The sequence below is a fragment of the Eucyclogobius newberryi genome, unplaced genomic scaffold (assembly GCF_026437365.1).
Source record: "Eucyclogobius newberryi isolate DKJ021-1_F unplaced genomic scaffold, fEucNew1.0.hap1 SCAF_22, whole genome shotgun sequence".
Classification (NCBI taxonomy): Eukaryota; Metazoa; Chordata; class Actinopteri; order Gobiiformes; family Gobiidae; genus Eucyclogobius; species Eucyclogobius newberryi.
Genome location: NW_027315857.1, coordinates 4,448,310 through 4,461,554, shown reverse-complemented (window position 1 = coordinate 4,461,554; position 13,245 = coordinate 4,448,310). Strand labels below are relative to the sequence as shown.

Here is a 13,245-nt window from a genome sequence, read left to right as displayed (position 1 = left end):
CTTTCAAACCATCTTTTCTCCTGCTTAAAACCTTCACCTCACCGTCTTCAAACGAGTGATTAGAGGCTTCAAGATGGAGATGCACGGCACTCTGAGGTCCTGAACTTGTATTTCTTCTGTGCTGATAAAGCCTCTTGTGTAGAGTAAATAAACTACATTGCTCTGTTTTTGAGTCAACATCTTGTCCTTAGGATGAACCAGTTTTTGTCTTAAAGTGTTTCCTGGTTTAAAATAAACAGGGACTTCGTGTTGTCTAAAAATTCTCTGCAGTTTTTCCGACAGGCCAGACACATAAGGGATAGAAACACCCTTCCTTCTCTGTTCAGTTTCCCTTTTGTCCTGCTTCTTGGTTCTCTTCACTCTGTTGAGGGCCCAAGCGGGGTAACCACAGGCTGAGGACGAAACAGCCTCTACACAAGAGGCTCTATCAGCACAGAAGAAATACAAGTTCAGGACCTCAGAGTGCCGTGCATCTCCATCTTGAAGCCTCTAATCACTCGTTTGAAGACGGTGAGGTGAAGGTTTTAAGCAGGGAGAAAAGATGGTTTGAAAGAGGAGTCAAGGAAGCTATTTTTGTTAAAAAAGAAAGACCTTTAAACAGAAATGGAGGGCTAAGATTCAATCTTCCTGGTATCTATAATGGTATACTGAACCCCTGGAAAGGTAGAGGACCAGGACCAGGACATTTAGATGCTAATCAGGTACTCAGGGTGTTTGAGCCAGGGTCTCACAAAGACAAAGAGGTTTCTAATAGCCCATTAAGATTCTGAATAGGCTAGCTCGGTAGATACAAGGGGGGAGTTTCTGTTGAAACAAACAACTCCTTCTACTTCAGGAAGGCTCCGCCCAATGGGCGGGTCTTACCACAGAACAGTATTAATATCGGAGTTCTCGATCTAAATTCTTTTATTGACAATGACTCTTGGATGAGAGTCGAAACGTCTATTTTTTCTAACTGAGTCCAGATGACTACAACTGAAGCTTTTTCTACTATGGAACACGCCTGGACGAATGAGGGATTACACCGACATATGTTGAAGTTAACAATATATTAAATGAGCATCAGTTTGGTTTTAGAGCACACGGGTCCACAACAATGGCAGTTGTTCATTAGATCAAAAACTCCATATGATAGGTTTATTTTTGGATTTACAGAAAGCATTTGATACACTTGACCACAATATTCTATCACAAAAATTGGAAAAGTATGGCTTTAGAGGAAAAGTAAATTCTTGGTTAAATAATTACTTATCGGATAGATTCCAGTATGTTCATCTAAAGGGAATAGAGCCTAGTTGTCAGAGAATTAGTTGTGGGGTTTTGGGTCCAAAATTGTTTTTATTAGGCTGCCCCAAATAAATTGTCTGTTTGCTGTAACCCGACCCACCATTTTTCAAGTGGGTAGGTAGGTAGGTAGATTCTTTTTTTTTTTTTTAACTTTGAAGGCAAAAAAAAAATCCTTACTTTAAAGCATAAAAAAATCCAAATTTGTACATAGAATTTAATGATAATTTGCCTATGAAATTAAGTTAATATTATCATTTATCAAAAGAGATGCTACCGTAAATGTACAAAACAAAAAAATGAATAAGTCCACCCAATAAACAATTTTTGTACAGGACAAATTATTGTATTTTTTGGCCATTTTCATGTCGTAGAATCGTCGACGTCTTGGTCATCATATATGACAAATTCTGCATATTTCAGCCACTGTCAAATCCCGTTTTTTCTATTCTGCCAGTGACACGCAGTGACCGCCATGGGTCAGTGACCGCCAGGGGTCAGGCTTCAACAGACAATGACTTGAACGTTCTCCGCTTGTGTTAAGTTTCATTTTCATTTCTTTTTCGGCTTCGTAATATTTTTAGCGAGTTCCAGTGATACAAAATTATTCAACACGGCGCTTTTTTGAAAAATAACGGTCGGTGAGTCGGCGAAATATAAGAAAAATAGAAGAATTTGGCATAATTTTGACAAAATGCTGATATTTTTTTTTCAGTCGGCTATAATTTTGACGGCTCGGTCGGGTTACGGCAAACAGACATATTATTTTGCTCTGGCTTATATATAAATTATATCCAAAAAGTATCTGATGTTCTTAATTTGATCCTGTTTGCAGACGATACCACAGTTTACTGCTCGGGTCAAAATCTTAGTGATGAGAGAGAAGTGCATAAACTACTGGTTTTCATAAAATAAATTATCATTGACCTTGAATAAAACTAAATTTATGGTATTCAGTAACAAACATGTAGATAATGATATCAAAATTAAAATAAATAGTTATGAAATTGAAAGAGTCAATTATATTAAGTTTCTTGGAGTGATCATAGATTGCAAAATTACATGGAAAACAAATATACAAAATGTACTGAAAAAAGTGTCAAAAACTATTGCAATTTTGTATATTATATTTGTATATTTTGAACAAAAATGCTTTATATTTACTTTACTGCTCTCTCATTACACCATATTTAACATATGGTGTTGAGATCTGCGGAAAAAAACAAAACTAGAACCAAACCAATTTTCATACAACAAAAAAGGCTTTTAGACTGATCAATCCTGCACCTTATAATTCACCGAGTCACCCTCTGTTCATACAATCTAAGCTTTTAAAGTTTTATGATTTGGTAGACCTGTATACTGCTAAGTTTATGTATTTAGTCAAATATAATCAAATCCCTAAACCATTGAGGATAAAGTTTACCCAGAGGGAAAGTAAATATAATGTAAGGGGAGCATGTATGTTTGACAGAGCTTATGTGAGAACCACGCTGAGGGTCATTGTTGGTCTAGTAAAAGAGTTAAATTATGGAATAGTTTAATTCAAAAATGCCACTTCTTTATTTCTGTTTAAAAAGTAACTTTTAGAAAAAAATCATAGAAAAATATTTAGCAGAATAAAAATGCATTTTTGTTGTGGAGGATACTTGTGAGCAGACCGTCCAGTATTATGTACTTTTGTTTTTGAGGATGAACTGTGGCTTGTGTACTACAAAATCACAATTGTCCACCAATGAGTTTGAAAGAAGGGTCGGCACAATAAGCCTTGGCTTCTGCCTACACCTGGTCAAATAACATATGTATCTCTAATTTTGTTTTGTGTTTGAATGTTGAGCGCTTTTTGTTTTTGACCAAACCACTATAAAAAAAAAACATTTCCTGCATAATCCTGTTCAATATCGATCACATCACGACTCACAGGCACTTGAGTTGCTGGAGCTGAATTAACCTCCTTGATTTGCCGGTTGGTGCTAATGCCTGCCATTTTGATGGCCCTTTCCTTCACTGTCTTTGCGGAGAATCATTTAATTCATGTCATCCAGGAAATGTCTTTCCAAATGACTCTTTGTTATTTCACAAATAATCTAAATTTCTTGGCCAGACCTGACTCACGGGTCAAAAAACACCATGTGCATCACTACCAGGAAGACCAGGCAGGCAGCTACAAGAGGAAGATGGAGGACCAGCTGCAGAACTTTCAGGGAGTGTGAAGGAGCCTGAAAACCATCTCAGGTTTCAAAGTCCCCCCTGTCCAGACTGTGTAAATATCTCATCCATAAACACAAGCTCAGGAGCAGATGAACCAGATGTGAAGACACGGTAACAAGACACAAGTAAATCAAGGACAGAGGGGACAGTAGGGACAGCTGTGATGTGTTCTTTGTTTGTTAAACTTCAAAACACTGTGTTTTATTACAATCCAACTCATATTCACTGAGATATTAGCCCCGCAACGCAGCAGCCCTCTGGTGCGCCGTGAGACCCTGGTTAAAACTGACTATATAAATGCTAAGGACTATTTTCTGTCGCTTCAGTTCTCTTTAGATAAGAAAGTTTGAAGTTGCTGCTACCTCCTAAAAAAAATCTGTAGTGTACCTATTTGAAACCTAATGTTGTCTCCTCTTTGCTCTTCAGGACGGGGTGTACATCCGCGGTCTGTACCTGGAGGGCGCTGGCTGGGACAAAACTAACTCGTGTCTGGTGGAGGCTGAGCCCATGCAGATGGTGTGTCCCATCCCCACCATCCACTTCAAACCTGTGGAGCACCGCAAGAAGACGGCCAAGAGTGAGTCTGCAGACCTTATCCAGCCACATGTAGCAGCTAATGTCACAAAGTGCCATTGGGTCATTTAGAGCCTTATACTTTAAGGTCTTATATCAGGGGAGAAATTCTAAGTTTGATGTAGGGGGAGACTGCGACTGCCAATAAATACTAGAAATTTCAGGGTCAGTGATTTATGAATTATTATCATTATTAATACTGGTAAGCCTAGTATTATTATTATTATTATCATCAGTAATAATAGTAATGCCCTACCGCCTAGGATTAAAATAAGTAACTTAAGTCAAGAGTTATAAATGCTTAGCCACTAATAAGTCTTTCATTTTCATGTAGGCTGTTGCAACAGGTCTCTGTTTTTGTTGGTCTTTAATTGCCAAACACATCCACAGTATGAGTTTGGTTCAACGTTTTGAAACAGAGCAGAGTCTATTTCCCTGCTCACTCAAACTCCTCCACTCACTGGTCCACAGACAGAACTTTAGAGGAGAGACAGAGGGGCAGAGCGCACTAGTGATGCACAGGTTGTCTTTTGAAAAAAAAAAATCTCTTTTTGAGTGGCTATAAAATAGTAACCACAGTATTACATGCTCCACGTGTATTCTAAATTCTAAATTCCGTTCTTGATTAGACACATTTCTCAGTGAATGTGAATGAAACACATAGCATTTTAAAGCTTAACACACCGAGAACAGGTCTAAACAGTATCATAGCCTACTGTCTCCTCTGTCCTTGATTTCTCTGTGTGAGCTGATCTACCGTGCTTTTCGGACTTCAAGTCGCTACTTTTTTCCCGCGCTTTGAACCCTGAGGCGCATACAACGGAGCAGTTAAATTATAGATTTTATTGGCTAATGGCCACCGGGGGGCCCTCTAGCAGAAGGCGCAAGCATTTTACACACTGAAGAGGAAGACGTCAGTGGACAGTGGTCAACGGTAAGCTTCAAACTGTTGTGTGTTTTATTACAATCAGACTCATATTCACAGAGAAATGAGTCTGATGAGGAAGTGACTCTAGATGCAGCTGAATGCAAAGACACACGTGGAGCGCAGACATGTAATATATGGCGATCTGCAGTTTAGAACATGCCACATTGAAATGGGACTTTCTTGGATAGACCTGACCATCTTTCTGTGTAAATATCTCATGTTAAAATGTAACACTCACTCGCTAAGTACAAGCTCAGGAGAAGATGAACCAGGTGTGAAGACAGAGGTAAATCAGCTCACACAGAGTCATCAAGGACAGAGGGGACAGTAGGGACAGCTGTGATGTGTTTTCTGTTTGTTAAGCTTCAAAATGCTGAGCGTTTTGTTATAATCTAATTCATATTCACTGACAAATGAGTCTAATTATACCCACGCGTAGAGAGCCCCGGTTCAAAAGACAACCGTGTACATATAGTACATATAATGCATATAGAATGTAAGTATATTATGTCACAACACCATGAAACTTGCGACTTATTGACAGATGCAGGAGCGCTGTATAGCCCGAAAAGTATGAATCCTGTGTCTGGCTCTGCTCCGAGGCTTGTACAGAGCAAGTGAGAGTGAAAGAAAGAAACAGAAGATGAAAAAATAAAGACAAAAACTCCCAGTTCCTTTTGAATAAAAATTAGTCGTGCTGATCCAACAGTTGACATGGCTTTTAGGTAAGTTTTCAGACTGAATAAAAACCATAGTCTAAATCTTGTTAATGGACACGGGGCAGAGAGAAAATATTTCTACATTTTTTTTACATTATCTAGATGTTCAGACAAAGTTTTGACAATGCATCAGGTATGTCCTGAAATGTGTCTGTAAATTAACTAGAAATGTTCAGAAATATAACTTTATTACCTTGTTTACACTAGAGAGTAGACTTATACTCTATCTAGATTTACAAAACAACAATTGCGATGTTATCAGTGTTTCAATATAGCTCCCACCTCTAAAACAAAATGTCGGAACAGAACAAACATGACCAGAGTCCAAATTCTGGCACATTTGAATGACAATAAGCACCTATCCCAGTCTGGAATAGGTAAAGAAAACTGGGCAAAACATTCATTTTTATAGTTTAACTTCTTTGACTTAGACTTAAGTATGGGATAAGAGTCAATTTTTCAAGACATTTTTTATAGTAGGAAAAAGAGGGATATATATATTCTCCATAATAGCTAAATCCTTATGGAAGACCACACTTACCGTAAATATCTTCTGTTTGCCAATTAAATTAATAAGTCTTTCTAAAGGTCAAAGGGGGTCGCCAGGAAGAGATAATTTGAGATGTTTTTGTACATTCAATTTGTATCCAGACATTAAACCAACATTATTATTTTTTTTCAATTTTTACAAGTAAATATACAAAACGTAACAGAACACAAAAACACAAAAAACGACACACAAGTGGACATCAACGAAACACAAATACAAATATAGTCACGGCTTATTGTAGGTTGGATGTGTAAATCCAATCACTGCCACAGACCAGGGCTCCCCCAGAGTAGTTCACAATCAGGTCCATAATATCTGCACATAAGGGGATATCACTCCCATCGGTCACACATCCAACAGAGAAAAAACCCCTCCATCAATTTCTCCCCCAACCAATCTCTGCAAATCTGCCCTCCCTGTCTTCACATCCAACACCGTGTTCAAAAGCTCTGCAGGTCGAGGTCAACACCACAGCTGCCCTCCTGTGTTTGCCCCTGTATAATGAAGGACACGACTAACCTTAACCTTAACCTTAACCCTAACCCTAACCCTAACCCTAACCCTAACCCTAACCCTAACCTTAACCCTAACCTTAACCTTAAATAGCGGCACAGTTTCAGGAGCCGCGGCGCGCGGCCGGCACAAAAATAACATGGCAGTTTCGTCCGCGCGCCGCGGCTCTGCAGACACTCCCATATTTTACGGCCTATTTTTAAAGCTAGTTTCTGCAGCAGCGTGCACAAAGCCGGATGTCACATTGGACAAATTTTGTGAAGAAAATGCATCACACTGGGTATGCAGGGTTCAGAATAAGCGGTATCGCATAGCAAAATGCGACGCAATTTCTCTCGAATGCGTGTTCAATTGTGTAACCAAAGCGCCTAAAAGTACTGATCACTCGTCAATCGATCGTCAATAACGGCATGACACATGTAGCTTGAGCCGAGACGAGAGTACTTGTCATCAAATAGCAAAACGAAAAATGGAATGGAACGTCAAATAGAGCGGTACAATTTGAATAACACATAAAATACACCATGATGGACCGCAACCTTTATTTTTCCATCAGAAGCTTAATACTCCTGCAAATAGTCATCTGTTTGATGATGATATGGAAGAAAGTTGTAAATAAGGCCGTCTGTCTGTTTTCTGTTTTATAAAAAAAAAGAGTTTAAAAGTTTTTTTTTTTAAATAGAATGTTTACAAATACATTTTAAATAAATAATCGTGTTATATCAATGGAAAATATTGATTGTTAGTCACTTTCGTGTTTTGCTATGCAATCATCAAATTGCTATACAAATTTGAAAAAAATAACGGATTGTTTAGCAGCTGCTGCTGTACAAGTGAAAATCCTTAATCTGAGCCCTGGGTATGGACATTTCTGGTTTGGTCAAATATAAGATAAGATAAGATATTCCTTTATTGTCCCACATGGGGAAATTTCATTGGTGCAACGCAGGTAGATACAGAGGTAGATACAGAAGAACAGATCACTTATAGGAAGTCTGAAAAACACTTTCAGTAGAAGATCTCCTATAAATAAATAAAAACTCCCATAGACAAATAAATAAATACATAAATACATAAATACCATTGCATGTGATCACGACAGTAATTGCACATGAATATGTGTCACGACAGCACATAGATTGCACATGAATCTCACAGTAATTGCACAGTAATTGCACATATGACAGAATTGCACATCAGTATTAGGTTAGGTCAGTATTGCGAGTGTTCAGTACTAACAGTTTTTGTTATAAAGTCTGACAGCAGCAGGAAGGAAAGACCTACGGAACCTTTCCTTCACACAGCGAGGGTGGATCAGTCTCTCACTGAAGCTGCTCTCCAGAGCGGAGAGAGTGTCCTGCAGGGGGTGACACTCATGGTCCAGCATAGATGTGAATCTAGCCAGGACCCTCCTGTCCCCCACCTCCTGCACCGAGTCCAGAGCACAGCCCAGGACGGAGCTGGACTTCTTGATGACTTTGTCCAGCTTCTTCCTCTCCCTCTCTGTGATGCTGCTGCTCCAACAGGCCACACCGTACAGGAGGGCCGATGCCACCACAGAGTCGTAGAAGGTCTTCAGGAGTGGCCCTGTCACTCCAAAAGACCTGAGTCTCCTCAGGAGGTAGAGCCGACTCTGGCTCTTCCTGTACAGTGCGTCTGTGTTATGAGTCCAGTCCAGTTTGTGGTTCAGATGAACACCCAGGTACTTGTATGAGTCCACTCACTCAATGTCCCGTCCCTGGATGTTCACTGGTGAGGGGGCAGTGGGGTGGCGTCTGCGGAAATCCACCACCATCTCCTTGGTCTTCCCCGCGTTGATGAGGAGGTGGTTCCGCTGACACCAGTCCACAAAGTCCTGCGCCAGTCCTCTGTACTCCGCGTCATCGTCGTCCGTGATGAGTCCGATGATGGCAGAGTCGTCAGAGAACTTCTGCAGGACACAGCTGTCCGTGTCATGTCTGAAGTCTGCAGTGTAAAGGGTGAAGAGAAAGGGCGCAAGGACAGTGCCCTGGGGCGCCCCCACACTGCAGGTCCGAGTGTCAGACACACAGTCCCGTGCTCTCACAAACTGGGGTCGGTCTGTGAGGTAGTCCAGGATCCACTCTGCCAGGTCATACTCCACACCAGCCGTCTCCAGCTTGTCCCTCAGGAGCAGCGGCTGATGGTGTTGAAGGCGCTGGAAAGATCGAAGAACAGAATCCTCACAGAGCTGCCAGGCTTTTCCAGGTGAGAGAGAGAGCGGTGCAGCAGGAGATGACAGCGTCCTCCACTCCGATGCCAGACCGATATGCAAACTGCAGCGGGTCCATGGCTGAGCTCACGGTGGAGCGGAGGTGGTCCAGGACTAGCCGCTCCGTGTCTTCATCAGGTGGGAAGTGAGAGCCACTGGCCTGAAGCTGTTGAGATCTTTGGGGCGCGGTGTCTTAGGCACAGGTACCAGACAGGAGGTCTTCCAGACCTGTGGTACCACCCTCAGCTTCAGGCTCATGTTGAAGACATGCTCCATAACTCCACACAGTTCATCTGCGCAGGACTTAAGGAGCCTGGGGCTGATGCCATCAGGTCCTGCTGCCTTCCTCACTTTAATCCTCTTCAGCTCACTCCTCACCTGTGCTGCTGTGACAGTCAGTGGTTGGCAGGGGGACCGTGTGCTGGGGGGATGGGTGAGTCCAGGCGAAGTGGGGAGCTGATGGTCCGGGGCAGATAAGCGAAGAGGAACAGATGCAGGGCATTGTCCAGCTGTGGAAGAGGGAGCATGCAGCTGTGCAGGGGGAGGGGCGGGTGACCGATCAAACCTCAAGAAGTGAGCATTTAAATCATTCACCCACTGTAGATCCCCCTCTGTCTGGGCAGGGGGGATTTTGAAGCCCGAGATGGTTTTCAGGCTCCTCCACACTCCCTGAATGTTCTTTTGCTGCAGCTGCTCCTCCATCCTCCTCCTGTAGCCGGCCTCAGCCTGCCTGATCTTCCTCCTCAGCTCCTTCTGCACAGTCCTCAGCTCCTCCTTGTTCCCTGACCTGAAGGCTCTCTTCTTCTCCTTCAGCAGAGCCTTCAGTTCACGGTTAATCCATGGCTTGTTGTTTGGAAAACACCGCACCGTCCGGGAGGGAACAATGTTCTCAAAACAGAAGTTGATGTAGTCCGTGATGCACTCTGTGATGGTGTTGATGTCCTCCCCATGTGGGTCATAAAGCTCAGTCCAGACAGTGGTGCTGAAGCAGTCCCTCAGAGCCTCCTCGCTCTCAGCAGACCACATCCTCACCTCACGGGACACCACAGGCTGCCTGCGCACGATGGGTTCATACACAGGCCTCAGATGTACAAGGTTGTGGTCCGAGCTGCCCAGGGGAGGGAGGGGGGAAGAAGAATAAGCCTCCTTGGTGTTGGCAAAAAACAAGTCCAATGTTCTATTGTCTCTGGTGGGGCAGGTAACATACTGGGTGTATGTTGGTAGAACAGAAGAGGGAGAAGCGTGGTTAAAGTCACCAGAGATGAGGAAGAGAGCCTGTGGATGCTGTGTTTGCAGCCTACAAGTGCAGGAGAGCAGTGCTTCACAAGCATCTTCAGCATTGGCAGACGGGGCCACATAGACTGCGATCAAAATCACATGTGAGAACTCCCGGGGCAGATAATATGGCCTCATGCCAATAGCCAATAGTTCAATATCCTTGTTACATAGCTGCTCCCTCACTGTGCAGTGTTCGGGTTTGGACCAGCTCGTGTTCACATACACCGCCAGACCTCCACCTCTTTTCTTCAAGCATTCTCTCGTTCTGTCCGCCCGCAGCAGATGAAAATTGTCCAAACCTACAATAGAGTCTGGCATTTCTGCTGTTAACCAGGTCTCTGTGAAAATCAAGACGCTGCTGTCCCTATAAATCCTCTGGGACCGCATGAGGCTCGAAAAAACTACTATTTTTATAAACTACTATAAATATAGTAGTTTATCTAATATATTGGGCCGATGATTATAAGTACAAAGGAAACAGGAAGGGGGACCAAGGACAGCCCTGTCACACCCCTCTTTCCAAAGTTAGTGGGTCTATCAGATGAGTGAGTATTATACTGTTGATCTTAAAGGCGCAATGGACGATTTTTCGGCGATTTGAGAACTCGGGTGGAAGTGCGCATGCCACTCCCCCGTGCTCATGCCACTCCCCCGTGTGGACTGATACAACACACACGTGCGTTTGTTTATCAGCACGACGGATCGCATCGCATCTCTCGTCTCCCGTAGATTTCCGTCTTCTTCTGAGTCAGCTTGAACTATAGGGAACTATATTATGATAGATCAACGCGCTTAGACACACGGAAATGTGCTGCTCTCGTGGGGACGAGCCGCACGAGGCTGCAGGTGAGCGGTAGGTGAGTTTTATGATTGATACGTGGCAGGACTAATTGGCAGTCCACGCCACGAGGAAATAAGACTCAGATTTGGGTCAAAAAAATCGTCCATTCAACCTTTAATTCTTGATGTTGGACCATTGTAGAGAACCCCAATATTTTTTTCTGATTAATTCTTCTGTTTTAAATTTGTTTAGCACTTCACATAAATAAGGCCAGCTTTCAGAATCAGAAGCAGTGTGCAAACTAATTATTACAGCCTTGTTCTGTTGATTTTGTCTATCATTCTTTAAGTATAAGGATCGTCTTAAGTTGTCTTGCAACATGGCAAAATTATGCTTGTTGTTAAATTTTGTATGGCATGTCTTGTGGAATAAAGACCTTCTTGCCTTTGTATTGGAGGTCTACTTTAACTTGCAGCCTTCATGGCGCGAGGATGCGTGAGGTTGTCTGCAACTAATTATAAAGTGCAGGAAGAGCACTGTTACCATGCTAATATTTGTTAGCAGTACCATGGTAGTAAACTCTGCTCTGGACTCTGAAAGTTAAGATTTTATGAACTCATTGGAGTGAATAATTGGGATGCTCGTAATGGAAGTGAACTTCATAATACATTTGGACGGCCTTAAAGAGTTCCAAATGACCTAGTTCTGTTTTTTTAAGACTGTAAAAATCCTGTACAGCACCTTTTAAAGTCTGTATTTTCTTTGGACGATGACTCTTTTGTGTCCTTGTGTGCAGGCATGTACCTATGTCCGTGCTACTACTTCCCAGTGCGCTCGGGGAAAGGTGACCGGGCCTCATTTGTGGTGGGAGTTGACCTGAAGTCTGGATCTGCCCCTCCAGACCACTGGATCAAGAGAGGGACCGCCCTGCTCCTGAGCCTGGACAGCTGAACCAATATACATCTTTGTATATTTAATATGTCATAGGCCCCCATATTTCAATTTGAAATACAGTGATCTATTTTTTTTCTATGCTGAAGTTGATTAATAAAATATTTGTGCAGCTACAATGTATTATTGAATAAATATGGATTATTTTGCTACAGAGCAAGAATTTGAACAGAAATCTGGAAAAATAAATCATAATGCAGAACTGAAAATGTGGAGGCAGGACTTCCAGGATGATGGCTGCCGGTTCTGGCTGTGGTCGTACCCGTGGGTGAGTCTTTATTACGAGTTCACCTGGGGAAACCCAATATTTCAAGGTGGGAGCAGATATATAATGAGTATGGACAGTTTGGACTCTTATTTCGGGAAATGTCAAAGAAATATGAGAAGAAAAAACACACAGAGAAACAGGCTGGTAATACTAAACCAAGCAAGCTCTGCTTCGGCACCAGGCCCCATGCACCAGGCCCCATGCCCCATGCACCAGGCCCCATGCACCAGGCCCCATGCGCGGGTACAGGCTCCAGCTCCTGCGCTTGCTCCAGGGCCGAGTCAGACGCGGTGGTGGAGAAGGTATGAAGCAAGCTTGATATTACTGACAAGAAAACAAAGAAGCAAAGATAGACAGTAATGGGCGCAAATGTGTGATTTGAAATCCCAAGAATGGCGAGCTGCACATCCGAGCCACAGCGGCCAAGGAGGTCTCTGACATGAGGGATACCCTCTCTACTTTAAAAACCAAAGTAGAAGAATTTGACAGACGAACTGCAGGCCTGGAGGGTAAAGATATGATCATGTATATGGAGACCTGGACCCCCTAATATCTTAAACTTCCAGCAAAATGGAAAAGGAAAATAAAGATTGACCATGCATTTCGCTCCCTAGGTCCCGATCCGGCCTCGAACCAGCGTCCAAGACCTACAGTATACTGAAGTTCCACAACTTCAGTGACAAACTGAGTGTTACTATTGTTATTATTCTTTATTAAGAGTTTAAGAGGTTTTTTTTATAGAGTTTTATAAGAGCTTTTCTATAAGTGTTTTTTATCTATCTGTTATCCGTTTTTTTTATAATGATTTACTTCTGTACATACTTTGTGTTGCAACACTGGAATTTCCCCATTATGGGACAAATAAAGGCTTATCTTATCTTAAACGCCGTGTCATGGCGGCATCCACACATCTCACCGCAGGCCAACCCGGATCAACCAAGCCCCAAGTCTCTTTCTTT

The 13,245-nt window shown here is 42.5% G+C and overlaps 1 protein-coding gene across 1 annotated transcript in view; it reads left to right on the top strand.

The window, feature by feature from the left end:
• Nucleotides 1–12,126, top strand: part of dnah2 (dynein, axonemal, heavy chain 2) — a 208,609-nt gene extending 196,483 nt beyond the window's left edge. Inside the window, exons 86-87 of the mRNA XM_072458523.1 lie at nucleotides 3,922–4,072; nucleotides 11,864–12,126. Coding sequence (XP_072314624.1) covers nucleotides 3,922–4,072; nucleotides 11,864–12,018 — 306 coding nt within the window. The 3' untranslated portion in view covers nucleotides 12,019–12,126. The remainder of the gene's footprint in view (nucleotides 1–3,921; nucleotides 4,073–11,863) is intronic.
• The last annotated feature ends 1,119 nt before the right edge of the window (nucleotides 12,127–13,245 follow it).